This window comes from Vanessa tameamea, chromosome 22 (assembly GCF_037043105.1).
Source record: "Vanessa tameamea isolate UH-Manoa-2023 chromosome 22, ilVanTame1 primary haplotype, whole genome shotgun sequence".
Classification (NCBI taxonomy): Eukaryota; Metazoa; Arthropoda; class Insecta; order Lepidoptera; family Nymphalidae; genus Vanessa; species Vanessa tameamea.
In genome coordinates, this window is record NC_087330.1 from 3,031,044 (window position 1) to 3,046,852 (window position 15,809).

General features: G+C 33.6%; 1 protein-coding gene across 2 annotated transcripts in view; it reads left to right on the plus strand.

The window, feature by feature from the left end:
- Positions 1-11,869, plus strand: part of LOC113404555 (uncharacterized) — a 101,885-nt gene extending 90,016 nt beyond the window's left edge. The window contains exons 6-17 of one of the 2 annotated variants that reach the window (XM_064218518.1): positions 3,232-3,501; positions 3,608-3,924; positions 4,041-5,621; positions 6,271-6,487; positions 6,631-6,774; positions 7,689-7,845; positions 8,368-8,509; positions 8,731-8,850; positions 9,041-9,251; positions 9,410-9,559; positions 9,962-10,195; positions 10,513-11,869. In XM_064218518.1, the coding sequence (XP_064074588.1) occupies positions 3,232-3,501; positions 3,608-3,924; positions 4,041-5,621; positions 6,271-6,487; positions 6,631-6,774; positions 7,689-7,845; positions 8,368-8,509; positions 8,731-8,850; positions 9,041-9,251; positions 9,410-9,559; positions 9,962-10,195; positions 10,513-10,630 (3,661 nt within the window). In that variant the 3' untranslated portion in view covers positions 10,631-11,869. The remainder of the gene's footprint in view (positions 1-3,231; positions 3,502-3,607; positions 3,925-4,040; positions 5,622-6,270; positions 6,488-6,630; positions 6,775-7,688; positions 7,846-8,367; positions 8,510-8,730; positions 8,851-9,040; positions 9,252-9,409; positions 9,560-9,961; positions 10,196-10,512) is intronic. The other variant, XM_064218519.1, reaches the window with a different exon arrangement.
- The last annotated feature ends 3,940 nt before the right edge of the window (positions 11,870-15,809 follow it).

Here is a 15,809-nt window from a genome sequence, read left to right on the forward strand (position 1 = left end):
ATATTGCTTGTTTATTGTTCGCGACTTGACGGTGCCAGTGCAATACATTTCAACCTAAATCACAGCGACGTTTATTAGTGAACTTGAATAACGAAAACTTGAATACAAATTGCATTTTATACGTTATACAAGTGATTGAAGAACTTGTTTTGAAATCTCAATTTAATTAATTACAATTATTATATAATATAAAATAATCTTAAGTATTGAAGAGAGAATCGAAGTGAGAATCGAATATACCGACCTACTTTTTATGTGATAGCTAGGCGGACGGTGGATGGACTAATGGACCACCTGATGGTATGTTATCACCACCGCCTATAGACATTGGTACCTAAGAAATAATCACCATACCTTAAATTGCACCAACGCGCCAGCAAACTTGGGCACTAAGATGTTATGTCCCTTGTGCCTATAGTTACACTGGCTATCTTGCTGGAAAAACATATTTACGCGTTTACTCGTTGACGTTAAATCCGCTGGAATACCCACTAAAATATCAGCGGTACCCACTCCGTTTCATGACTATGTTCACGAGTCGATGAACTTGTCTAGTAAGAATGCCACTCCATAAATCTATGAGAATGAGGAAACAGAAAAAGAAACTGTCCTTACACACATACTTCTGCAATAATGTTCTACGTAGTGGTTTCTGTTGAAAATGGCTCCGATTTCGGTTAGAACATATTTATTTGGCAAAATGAAAGTAAATTAATGTTTGTGTTGTTATATTTCGTTCTACGATTTAAAGCGAATTTAAACTGTGGATGCATTGACAGACCACCACAAGTTTGCATCGGAAACTCGAAACAAAACTAAATGTAAGTTGATCTTCTTCTTTGCGTTCTTTAACGATTCATCCGATTGGGATAAAACTTTGGAGAATACTTGCCTTAAGTAACAAGAATTCTTCGTTCCCAAAAACAAGCGTTTTATATTATATTTTATTGTACCGGTGTTAATTCAGGTAGATACTCTGCAAATAAATTAAAAGACCAAATGAAAAAAGACTTAGTTTAAACAGTTTCTTTTAATGAAATTGATTAATCGAGATCCAATATAATATCAGATGTCTCAACGATCAATCCATGACAATATTCAGTTCACTCGATACGGCTGTTTACAAAATGACTCAATGACCCGCGATATATCTTGCTCAAATTACATGGATCATTATTATTCTTGTATCGTTGGAAGAATCTCGCCTAGCGAACATACTCCGGGTCTCCCGACCTTTTAAGTCAATTTTGTTTATTAGTATTTCGTGAAGGGACTTCTAGTTTTGATTCTTTCTCGTATCCCATTCATGCTTGTTGGTTGATGAAAATCTTGTTTTCCTTTTCTGGCATTAGGTGAATTATAAACAGCCACAGAAAATGATATAAGGTACTTAACAACTGCGCAAATGGTCCACCCGCTCTTCTGTCGCGGCCAAATTTGCAGTCAAAAACTATTTACTATATAATAAAATCAATATACTGAAAAAGTAAATTGTATGAACGCGAGAAATTTGTCTGTTTATAAAAAATTTTAGCAAACTTTCTTTTAAGCAATTACTTGCACTGTTCAGCAACTTTTAAACTCCAGTATGTTACTGAAAATTGGTTTATAGAAAATGAACTTAAATTGAACCCAGGAACTCGAGATCTGCATCTTTGTAAGTTAGCCACTAGATCAACGAGATATATAATGTGTATTACAGTATTTGTAGCGAAATATTTTGTCTTTATATCAAACGAATATGATTTGTTCATGACGGTATTGTGATCAGGGCTTTTCCATTCAACAATGAATAGTCTGGCAACCGCCTGGCACTTGGCAAAAATCCAGACCTCATCGAGTGGCCTTGGCATGGCGATGAAATAATTACGATTCTGTATCGCACGTAGGTAATACACAATATGTAATGACACTCGATTTTAAGTGTTTTGATACGACGGATTTATTTTATTATACCTACTTGAAAACTCAGAGATTTATTTTCTATTCGAAAAACTATAAATTATGATACATTCAAAAATAATTAAATTAAATGATACAATAACATTTCGTCAGTTTTTTTAATCACCAGTTTCAAACACTTATAATAAATCAATTACTTTGACAATTGACAGTTAATTTGAAGATAAATTTTCGGAACGTCGAATCGATGATTCTTCTGTATTAAGATAAATTTTATTCTTATAAAATAAGCGATTTATTTGTGTTTTATTTACACTCGACAAGATCTATTAAAAGGAACTGTCGTAGTTCTAATTTACATCCTTAATCTGCATTCAGGCCACAAGCTTTGTGGACACTGTTTCCTGTTTAGTGTTTATTTGTCCCCATTTCCGTCTCGATTGATTCTCGAAGCGGTAACAGAGGCAAATGAATCGAATATTATTTGAAAATCGATTTTCAAACGCAAAATTTACTTGTAGTGGTAATGAACGTTTCACTTTTGTATATATATTTTTGTTACGATTTCAAAATTCAAATCCCCGAATTACACGTGGCGGACAAAAATCTGCAACTTGTGATTTTACAAATTCCCATTGGAGCGGCTTGGTAAAATAAGCTCTAGTTTTTGTAATCGTTCGTAGAATTTATTTCATACTATTATATTTAAAACTATAACGATAATTTTCAATGTTCAAGTACTAATATATATATATATATGCTATATATATTTCCATTAACCCTGAATGAATATACATAACATGCTTTGATAATGAAGAAGTTGTGTAATAATAATCGCAAAAATATGAAAATACATATAATAATATTTAACTCGAAACTAAATATTAGGAATTTGATTCTTTTGTGTGTACGTTTGCTAATTATATTCAATGTTAACTTCTCTAATGGGGCCAGTTAGTCTTCCACGTTTTACAAATAAACGTTTTGAATAAATTTACATACGAATCGCATTATTATGTGACACGTGATTTAAAGTTTGTGATATGTTACGAAAATTTTCCAAACTCCTACATCGATGTTTTTTCGATTGAAACAGGGAATACAATTACGTCTGCGTTAGAACTGATTGAAATGCGAGAGTTTTGTAAAGTAATACCCTAATATAACGTACCCATTCCTAGAATAAGTGTCTACATAAAATGTTACTTAAAGATTTAAAGAGTTATTTGAATATCCTAGAAAATTCGACTAAAATTATATGATGCTGGTTTAATGAACCTGGTCCATACAATCGTATGACAATAACATAAAAATATTCTTTTGTTACAGGCAAGTTTTGTCTCACATCAAGAACATCCCTGAATTGATTTTACTGGGAAGTGAGTCTCGAACCATGAGACGCCTGCCGATATTTTCTCTCATGGTTAAGCATCCACGTGGCACATTTCTTCATCATAACTTCGTGTGTGCTGTTCTCAATGATGTATTCGGCATCCAGGCAAGAGGTGGACTGAACGGCAATCTAGACTATGGTGCTGACGTTCTGGGTATTGATGACCAACTCCTTAAAGAATATGAGAAAGTTTTGGACGTGGAAGCGTAAGTTACCGAATTATTGTAATATTTGATCGATATAATATTTATAAATAGTATCGATAAACGAAATCCATAGGATATAGAATAATTATTTCGTAAATTATTTCAGACAAAAAGAAATAGCAAGAGTTCGTAAGCTTAGCGTTGTTAAGTCACCAGAGGTGCCAATACATAACGAACCGCTCAGGCCAGGCTTCTGTCGAATTTCTCTTCCTTTCTTCATGTCTGAAAATGAACTAGCATTCATCCTAGAAGCATTGAAGATGGTAGCCACAGAAGGTTGGAAGATATTGCCTCAGTATGTTGTAAATTCAGAAACAGGGCAGTGGAGGCACCACACATGTTCAGTACTGAGGGATAAGAAATCATTATATTCATTGAGGTTTAATGACGGACAGATTACTGCCCACGAAAGGAGGATATCAGGTAAATCTGGGTTTTATTATTATCATTATGTATAGCCTCTGCAGAATTCATAATAAAAGCGGTGAAATGGATAAAATGACTGCCATACATAATGTTTAATTTGATTTTTTTTCCAGGCCCAGGAATTTTCCCACAAACGTATACAGAATGTTTGCAAACAGCGAGAAACCTTTTCAATAGAGCAAGAAAATTAGCTATGAAATGTTCCAGCGTGGAACCCGAAGTCAGTTTTAATCCAAAGATCGATTACTTGAGATGGTTCATGTTGCCAAAAGAGGCACATGACCTTCTTCTTGGTAAATCAGGTAACGTCAAACATATTGTTCCATTTGACCCATCCGGATACACAGGAGCAAGAAAGAGTTTAAATATATCCAGATCTTCGAATACCTCATCGCCGATACTTGGTACTTCTCCTAGGCACTTCAGTTTGTCAGCGATTGATGACTGTCACTTATTAAGACTAAAACAAAAACAAAAGTTCTTTTCAAGAGAATCAAGTTTGAAGGAAACTTCTAAAGAGGAAGCTGTCACAGTGAATTCTCATCCAGTTCAATTTGCTGTAGGAGAATCTGTTTCACCATTGAGGTTGGTACCTCAAACTTCAAAACCAGTACTCATGAGATCACGATGCTATTCTTTGGGGTCAGATATACCCCAAGTACCTCTAAGTGCAGTGACTAGAATGAACCTAGGACTAAAAGAAACTAGTCCTAATAATAATGTTAAAGTAAGCAGTTTTTGTAACTGTGGAAGTCAGACAGATTTACCTTCAATGGACGATGGTATTATTTCACCAAATAAAAAATATCCCTATAGTGCTCAGAGTAGCACTTCAATATCTGATTGTAGCCAAGTAGGCCGAACATCACCAACTGCTTCTGTCACATCCCACACATCGGAAGATTTACAAGCCTATGTCAAAGAAATGACAAAAGAAATAGCAACAGAAATTAAGTCAGAAATACGTGGAGTCATATCTAAAGTCGATGATATATTAGAGAATTCTGACTCCCTGGAACAGTCCAATTTAAGCATGACCTCAGTTTCTAGTCAGAGTGATAAAAATTCTGTATCCGTCATTGATGTCGCCGAATACTTGATGGGCGTATCAAGAGAAATGGCGTCTGAAGTAAAACATGAGATTAGAGAAATGGTAAACAGAGTTGATGAAATGATTTCTCCGGATTTAAATAACTCAGGTTCTAGAAAGAGCTCTCCTCCTCAAGCAATCAGAAAAAGAATTGCCTCCGGCCCCGAACTAGGCTTGGATTTAAAAAAACTTAATTCTTCGCAATCTTTAAGAAAATGTCCAACAAGTCCTGTATTTCCATCGCCATCTCATTATGATGACGATGAAAGTCGATTTTGCAAGCGATCACCAACTATTCAGTCGCCTAAATCGGCACAATGCACGCCCTCTCACGAAGCATCAGGACCAAACAGTATCTCTTTTAATTCAAGTGAAACTTCTACCCCTGACACAATAATCCAAGTTGTAACAACATCTCAGAATTCTCCAGTTCTACCTAAATCTTCGAGTTCAAACAAACTATCGGACGATGAAGTTAGTTGCACGGATGTGATATGCAGACATTGTTGTATTAAAAAAACATGGAGCCAAAATGCTTCCGTCAGCTCTCAAGACAGCGGAATTAATATGACTTTCACTGAAACCGATTCTCTAATAGATTTAGGTAAGCATTATTTTTCGTATTTAATTAAGTAATCAAATAAAATATGTACTAAGTAGTAATTTTTAAAGTTAGTAATTTATTTGTTTGGGCATGTGTTAGTCGCTTGGGATCCATTTAACAAATTTGATTAATTGTATGTGAAAAACCTTGGAATAAAATAAAAAAATACAAATTATACAGTACATTTTCATAAGACTTACGTAATGCAGACGTACATACACTTGGATGTAAATAAACAATATTGTATGTGCTTTATTATGTATGGCTTTATTATTATATAAATGATGTAGTGACAATAAAAATATATAAAAGCAACCGAGTTTTATGATGTCTTCATCAAATCTTGATTTGAGCTGAATCTATCCAGATTTTACAACATTCACTTGTAACTATTAAACTAGTTGTAATTGATTTATCAGACAGTTTAATAACATGTATTTCTCGCAAAACTTTACGCATATATAACTGGAGAGCATGATAAAATACGACTATGACAAACTGTAACAAATTTGCTCTAAAATAAAGATTATACTAATATTTTTTTTATTATTTATAACATGCCTTGTAGACGGAGATCAAACAGGGGTCAAGTATTTTACTAAGTTCGAAAAGAAAAAAATATATAAGATCTGCTATCTAATAATTGCAGTAAAATGGCGAACTTCTTCAGATCCGACGACGAACAAAGTTCGGAAATTACAAGGCAGACTTCGCATGTGCCAGAAACACGAAAAAAGTGAAGTCCCAGACATCATAGAAGGCGTGCCCGTGTGTTCGGGAGATCACCCGAGACAGGAGAAGACATTCGACACTGACTCGGGAAGAGTCGCCTTTCAAATACCAGAAGACGTCGAACGACAAAACCGGTATGTGTTTTACGATATTGTAAGCTGTTTCGTCTTATTATAATTTATAAAATAATTAAATATACTTTGTGGTATAGGTTGGTGACCTTGAATATATATAGTTATTACCATTCAATGAATTCGTATTGATGTTTCCACACCAGGAATGTCCCCTCGGCGTCAGATTCTAAGAGATCCAGCAGATCGTCCAATGCCTCGTCTAGCTGCTCTGACAGAAGCTCTCGGTCCAGCGGCTACGGTACCGATGGTCAGAGAACATCCCATGATGAGCAATTTTACGATAGGAGGTAAGAAACTATGTAACATTCATTCCCTCTTTTACACCTACTACTCTAAAGGACTCTACACACTACACAGCCACATATTATAACCGAGTTTATAACGTGACAGAAAAAAAAACTTTGTATCAGAAGTATGAGACTATGCCCACTAGACCGTCACTGACCAACACCATGCACGGAGCGTCAACAATTGTCGGCGAGAATATTTTGTCGGTTCCGATGTATACGGAACTTGATAACGCGGGTCAAATGGAAGTATTTTATTATTTATATATTTGAGACATCTGTAGTTATCAAGATTTTTTGTGACTTAGTCTTGAACCTTATGACCCCTCTCTCGGACCGAGCCGGGACTTGTTCTAGTGGTCAGAGCAGTCCGTGTCATGCTTGTTTCTGTACTTAATACATTCTGCTATGAACTTATCATGTGGTACATGGTGTCGTGGGTAGACTCCTAAAAGTTAGGAACCGAACTGAGCATAATTGAAGTGAAGCTACTAAGTTTTCAAATAACTTTTTTTCGTAGTGTTATAAGAAAAACTGTGATCTAAACAACGTTATTTAATAATATTGTGAATTAAATAATAAACTTCTCAAGCTATAGGAACACTGTGTTCTTTTTAATTAACTCTATTTTCTTTTGCACTTATAAAGCATCCTTGACCCCACAGTACTGATTAAAATTTATAATGAACATTAGGGCAAAAATAAATACGTAAAATTTATGAAGTGTTTGTTTTTTATTTTAGTTTTAAGCTACGTATGTATATATTTTTTGACAAATTTACTAAATTTATAATAATTTCCAAAATTCAAAGAGCATTTTCTTGCAATATCTCGATGTTGGACGTAAAACCACGATCATATCGTCACTATTAATGTGCAACGTGGGTGTTATCTATTTATATAAATGTCCGCAGTGAATCAGACTGTCGCTTCAAGTCGGAATGTTGTTGGGAGGAAACTGAACACGATGACAGTAGCGCTTGCAGCGACGCCTCCCTCACGGACTTTACCTTCGATGATGAGGGCAAGTGGCATTGCCCTCCCAAGGCTGTTTGGAAGGCTACGGTTGAGGTATGATGCTATGACATAATTATAAGTAAATATAGATTTCTGTTAAAATAATTTAAACCTCTATGCTTTAAAAAGGTACCACTTGTGTTTGGTAAACAATAAAATGTTTATCTATAATAACGTTACGTTTACAGTACAATAAGAATTTATTAATAATTCAAAATAAGATCTAACATCAAAAATGCAAAGGCCAAGACAAGGTCGAACATAGGTAACTAAGGTAATTCCACTGCTGCGCAAAGATGTCCTTTCCTATCAAAAGGTTTTGGAGTTTATTCCACGCCGTTTTAATGCCAGTTGGTTTGATACGTGTTGCAAATTTTGTTCCTACACGTGCCGATTACGTCATCATGATTATTTATGTAATCTTCGCCTGATCTCAATATCTGATAACTTATGCTTATTAATCACATGAAATATCAATGGTACTTTGAACCCATGAACTTTGTTTGATATTCACGTATGCCACTAGATAGTTTTGACCTTAATTTTATGGTGATATTTACGAAATATATGTTTCAGGCAATTCACGAGTACAACATGATACGGCCGGGTGACAAAGTGTTGGTCTGTCTGTCAGGCAGTCGGGACTCTATAGCTCTCCTTCATACTATGCACCAGTACCAATTCTACGCCAGGTCAAAGGGGATACACTTTAGTATTGGTGAGTTCTAAACAACCAATCGCTACTTTAAAATAAAGGAACAACCAATCAAACGTCTTTTTATTGAAGTTGTGGTCTATTTATTGCCTGTTGTCTTTTGAACATTTCATTTGATGAATGAATATACTCTAAAACTATTCGAGGTTTTAATTTACTCATTAGTTTCGATAATTAATATTTGCTTCTTTAATGTGATATGTGTTTAATATTTTATATTTCAGGTGCATTATTCGTTCACGAGCCACAATCCGACGTAGATCCTCTTCACGTGATGGCCTACTGCCGAACTCTCGGTGTCAAATTCATTTATCAAGATAAACTTAACCACGAGGAGATGCAACGTAAGCTTTTAAACAGTCAATACTCTTTATCAATTAAGAAATTTAATCAATGAAAAAGACGAACATAAGAGAGTTCTCAGGGCGGCTAACTCACGATCACACCATAATCAAAGCACCCTCGTTTGCTCCGTTAGCACATTGGAATAAACATAGACTCACGTATACGTTACTCGTCCCCGTGTGTCCGCAGAGGCGGAAGGCGCGGGCGCGTGCGTGCGCGGGCGCGCGCTGCACCGCTGGGCGTCGCACGGCGTGCGGCGGCGCGCGTACGGCGCGGCGGCGGCGCACGGCTACGGCGTGGCGGCCGTCGCGCAGAGCCTCGACCGCGCCGCCGCCGCCTTCCTCGCCGCCGCGCTCTACGCCGGCGCGCTGCGCACGCTCAAGGCGCACTACCGCGTCCCGTGAGTGATATTATTATGCCGAACGACAGATCCAATTGTGTCAATATTTTAACATTTTAATATTAAATTCTATTTTTGAGAAATCCAATTTGCTCTACCTGACTGTATCTTTGAATATTTAGAAACCGTTGATAATAATTTGAGTGTCGACATTACAGGGAGCACAATATCCGCATAATAAGACCGTTTATCTATGTGCGTGCCCGTTCGCTGGAAGTTTTTGGTTGGTCCCGGGCGCTGCCCCACTTCGGGCGCCACTTCGACTCGCCCGACACGCCGCCCGCGGACTGCACTCTTACGGACTCGGGGTAAGACTATTAACTACCTATGTACGTATATTGCCACGATATTTGTAAATATAATATAACTATATATAACATTTTAAATATTACCTATATTTAAAAATTTAATATATAATATAATAATATATTGATTTCGATAATTGAGTTTAAGTTTCGTCGTCGTGAAAACTTAATTAGAGCAAACTTGGTCTAAGTTTGCTCTAATTAAATTACCTATTTATTTAGGGTTAATTATTAATTGACCCTAAATTTTCCCACCCTTAAAAATGCTAGTTAAATCTACGATGCTACTATTGCTATAAAATTAGAATACCTATTTACTTCCAATCTCTATGTTTATTGATATATTCGGAACGCAATAAATATATAAGTAATAATCAGTAAAATATAAATTTATTATCTTTATAGCAAAATTATCCTGGATCGTTCAGTCTCAGTCCCCTGTACAAACTCAACCAAAAGCGACGCCACTCTTGATGACCAACTCGTGGAAAATGTACCGGAATCTTTATCTGAGACGCTGGTGGAACCAATGGTGGAGCCGCTGGAGGCCGCACAGAACTTGCTCAGCAGCCAAGAACGCGCGCATCCATATCTATATACCTGTTTAAAAAACTCCTTACGACCACTTATTGGTGCCAGGTATGTTATTCAATTATTTAAAACTACACTTAACATACCAAAATATTAATACAGATGCAATTGTATTAAAATGTCCAAAACATTAATTATTTTGTAACAAATCAGAAAAAAAATCAAAAAGCTCTTTTATTAATTTTGGAGTAAGAATTTTATTTTATGTGTGAACTATCGAATTGATTTTGATAACATTGTTATGAGATAGATTATAAAAAAGTCTAAAATAAAGTATGCTCAAGTTTCGTGTAAGTAAGAAATAAATCAATTATGTTCCTAAATGATGATGCCATTTTAAGTACAATATAAATATTTATTTTCAGGAACATTGAAAAAGATATTAAAGAAAGTAGACACAGGAAAAAATCTGTTATTCAAATGAAAAACGGCGCCCCTGTATACGATTCTGAGGAGGGCACCGATGAAGAACCAGTGCCATAAACAACAGTAATTTTTCCTGCTAGGATTGCACATTCTCCGCCATATTAATCAAACCAATGATAAATGATGGATTCTCTGTCTCGTTCGTACTTGTTTGTCGTCGTAGCGTCTGACAGAGACAATACATGGCTTGCTTAAAAAGGTTTTTATTAAATGACGATTCAACGCCGAGTTGTGATTACTCAGTGATTTTTTTTTATATCTATTATAGTTTTGTTGCAAAGCGACATAAAATGTCGCTTTTTGTCGACATTTTAGTAGAAATTATTTTTAGCTATATAATAAGTTTGGTTTAAAATTAATTAACCATTTATTTGTATTACCTTTTCTTGAAGAAGTTTGATTTCGTAACATTATTGTACTATCTTGTAAAGCATGAATAAAGTGAGACGATTATTTTAAGGATTTTTTCGAGGTTTGCCATATTGATAATTTTTTCTACTATTTACTAGTTTTTCATAATTAATGTGGAATTGAAAACGAAGTGCATTTGTTACAGTCTGGTATTCTCGTGTTTAATATTAATCGATATATTGTCATGTTGTATGTGTGTTAAAATTCTACGTATAATATAAGAAATTGGCTTATTTATTGTGTCCAGTAGAGAAAAAAATATGAATATGTGAGTTTGTAATGTGCAGATTTTATTGAAGGCGAATGTCTTAAATATTAAAACGTTGAAATACTTATTGTTATATTTTGATAACTCCTGAATTTTATTTTATTAAAAATATATTCGAACTTGTAGAATTAGCCTCGTATATAAACACCAAGAATATTTATATATAATTAAAGTAGAACTAGTAGTTATAGTGATTAGTAACTAAGTGTAATACTTTTACAAATTTCTTAAAGTAATCGTTAATTTTATTTTTTTATTAAAATGTTTCTATTGTTTTATGAACGAAAAACGGATAATACGGTTTGCTCTGGCAACATTAATCTTTATAATCTGTAAAAGAAAGATTATGTCTGTTAATGTTTGAATGTTTTTAATTCATTTTAAAATAGTGAATGTATATTTTATAAACAAAAGCTGTGAAATTTCTCATATATCGTTTTAGTATATATTTTGTTTATATCTCTGTATTATGTGACAAATATTTTTGTATTATCGCTTAAGATATATGAATTCCTATATATCGAATGTAAGATGATGTCCCATACATTGCTTCCATGGTAATTGTAAATTGTAATCGTATTTACAAATTGTCGTATAAATAAAGATGTTTTTGAATATATAGTTTTTTATTTACCAGTGTTGCCAATTATATATAAAACCAATTAATTAAAAATAAATTTAACCAATTAAAAATAATACAAGTTATTGCCATAAAAAAAATATTATTAGGAAATAAAACAAACGATCAATTAAACTTTATTTATTACACTATACACTCACTACACCGTATCTTTGCGTGTGTGCGTGCCCTCGTACATATCTTACATTAATGAGTATTGCAGTACTAAAGACCCATCTTATGAGAAATATATTAAAACACTGAATGTGATAAAACTACTACATTTATCTAAACATTATTAGACAATAAACGATAAACTACCCTATGTATTGAGTTATAATTAATATTTAATACTTTAAGCGTAATTCTAACATAAATATTTATTTCATGACGACACAATATCCTATTACAGTAGATAAAATATAGAAGTTAGGATAAATAATGATTAAGTTACATGTTGCGTAATATTATATAACTAAAGACTAAAAAATATTTTGAATGATTAAAATTAATGTATCTTCATGTTATCAGAAGATTTCGCCCACGCTCATTACTTGCCCTGGCAGCAGGGCTTGCCACCTGAAAAAAAAATTATTATATTATATTTTTAGTATAGCCATCTAGAGTATAGTGTATAACTATTACTTATGAGTTATAGAGTCTATTTAACTATTTAAATATGTATTAGTGGATGTCCCGCGAAACTTCGCGTTTATTTAAAAGATTTTTTTAGGAATTTTGTAACTTATGACAGGTTTTGTTTTTATTTCAGTTGATTGTAAACTGCAAGTCACTGATCTACATTTGGCGCCAAAATGATAAAACCTCTTTTAAATGAAATTTTCAATATCAAGTAGTATACATTAGTTCAGTTACAATTGGAGTTTATTGAAAACAATTTAATTTTGATTACGATTTTTTTTTCACTTAAGCAGCCGTAGTACCGTTCCTTAACAGGGCAGTAACTTATTTCCGCTCTCTAAAAATAATTCTTTGTTAAATAGTAACTATTTAGTAAATTGCAATCAAGAATCCTCTTTAATTTTCTGCATATCTAGCGCTGGAGCTCTTCAAAATGAGACCATAAACCACACCACCATTTTTTATGTGCAGCTATCGTCCTATAATCACTGGGATTAATATGTAAGAAGATATACTAGTTATTACTACTCAGTCTTCCGGCATATACATAGACAATATTATCACTTTTTACTAATATACTATATTCTTAACATATAGTAGATATAACTTAGCCGGCAAACGATAATGGACTAAAATGTAAATCGCGTCAAAATTTTCATAAGACTACTCATATTTATATAAAAAGTTACTTTTTAACAAAATTAACACATTTTAAATATATATATTTTAAATATCGTTAATTTTACCTACGTGAAGTTGAAGCCGCAGTTTATTTTATGTTAGGTTTAATAAGAATATTTCCAAGAAGAATCTTCATATCAAAATCGATTATGAAAGCAAGAGTCAGATGTAAACTATATAAACACTTGAGATAATTACCGGAGGGCTTGCCATCACCGCACACGCAGCTCGGGCCGCAAGTACAGCCACTGCCGCAAGCGGCGGTGCCGCTGCCACACGTCGCTAGAAAATTTGGAAAAGTTTTATACAAATACTATGATGATTATTTATAATTCTGACTTAATTTGTCCAAAATGGCTAATCATACTGTGAATATAAACACAGACATGCTTCAGTGGCAACAGATACATACACAGGAGTATTTACTTAGTCTACTAAGTCCCTAAGTTCACTCGATCATAGCTACTGAGAAGTTCTTACCAGAAAAACCAGGTAACCTTTTATTGATCCGCTTCGGGTTTGGTCGTAGGAATCAATTATGCAGACTTATAATTAGCCACTAGGTCGGCGTTCATTCAACTTCCGAAATCAAATCCCATAGCCGTATAGCGTGTCGGTATAATTATACACAAAGTACACTCAAAAAATGTTTACGACCAATCTTAAATATTAAGCGGTTACTTGAAAGTTGAATTTCATACAAAAGCATGTGAAACTATTAACGGTTTAAATGAAAAAATATATAAAAAATAAACGAGACCTTTAAAATATTATTTATTATATTCTCAAAGAAGTTGAAACTTCTTAAACTTTAAAGTCATATAAATATATATTTTTTTTATATTGGCTTTTATTTGTGCCAATGGGGCACAGATTATTTCGCTTATGCCACGTATGAAAAAAATAATTATATTTAATAATTAAAGTGACAGCACTTTTGAAGACCGGGAATTTGTTGTTTAACAATTATGTTCCGTCCGCTCCGCCTGTTCTCTGGATTAGGAATCAAAATTGAATAATGGTATTAATTGAAACTGCCGTAATTGAAGTACGCTTTGGTTTTTTTTTAACTTTATTTTTAAATATTTTTTTATATAATAAGAAAAATCAATTATTAATAATATAAGAATTATTTAACGGTATCTTAGGCAACGGCTCATTGATGGTTAGTTTATTCCCTACAGATAATCACCAACGTGAATAATTGAAGTCGGGTTCAACGCAATCTAAAAGCAATCGTGAACAGTTATTGTGAATGAGAAAGCTTAAACGCAGTGCGTTTAGATATATTTAACAATGAAAACAATTGTTTACTAAAATACGTAAAACAAATGTTTGAAATTCATAAATATGTTCATAATCGAATATAGTATAAAATAAAATATATAAATTAAGTGGTTAGTGGATCAATAAAAATTTAAGTGAAAAATGTGGAATGATTTGTTGTTTGGAGATAATTAATTTATATATATAATTCATGGAGAATTCTCGAAAGGGGAGTCGGTGCTGGCGTTCTCGCTACCATTCCACGCGGTCGTGACTTTTACAGTAATTATTTTTAAATTTTATCTGTACCTATCTTTATATCGATATTTAATTCCTTAAGTCCTTTGTTTTAAATAAACATTACATCAATTTTATTTAGTAAATCTAAAACTATTTATGCAGAAAGAATGAGACAATTATAAAATATAAAATTTACTTTACGTAAAAAAAAACTCGTAATATTTTTTTACATAAATAATGACCTGATGATGATATAAAGTACAAGCATTACATAACTGCGTCACAAAAAAAAGCCTACAAAACGGATCATCACTTCACAACACACTTTTAACCTAATGATATAGAATTTAAATAAATAATCAAACAATAAAATGCGTTAAATATAAATAAAATATCACTTACATTTACAAGAGTCGCACGGCGCCGGCATCGTGGGCCTAGGCTAGTGGAGTTCTAGACTGCGCGCGCTGAGCTCCCGAACTATAGACGGGTCAATAACTGAGCGCTGTGGGGGGATCGTACAGTCTAGGAGCCGTGTGCTGTGTGTATAAGCTTCGTCGCATGTGTGCGACAAGCTAATTGGATCTGAAAATGTCATTGCGGTCTGCGTTGTATACTTTATAAATTATTGTAGACTCATCAAATTTTTTTCTTCTTCAATAGTATGACTTTTAACGTATATTACTGCAGGAATAAATTAAATTGTAATGTATTTCAAAGTAAACAGGTATGTATTGTAAGAAAAATTGCTGGTCAATAAATATATGGTGTACCGTCTGTTTTTCGTCTTTTTCATATCCATATAAATAGACAAAGACAAAACGTTCCAGTTGCTTTTTGCTTTCTGGTCGTCAAGCGATTTTCTTAATTTTTTGATAGTTAATGCCGAACTTTAATATGTAATCGATGAAGAAATTAAAAAAAAAAAAAAGTGTTCGAAAATCAAAAAAAAGTTCACATAAATGATTATGATCGAATTGAAGCGCTTAGCGAACAGATGTATTTTTATAATGTAATAATAAAACAATTGAAGAGTATTTACAATTCTCATCGCCGGCTCTCACAATACAATAAGATAGGTAAATAACTTATAGCGTCCAGTGCGGCCG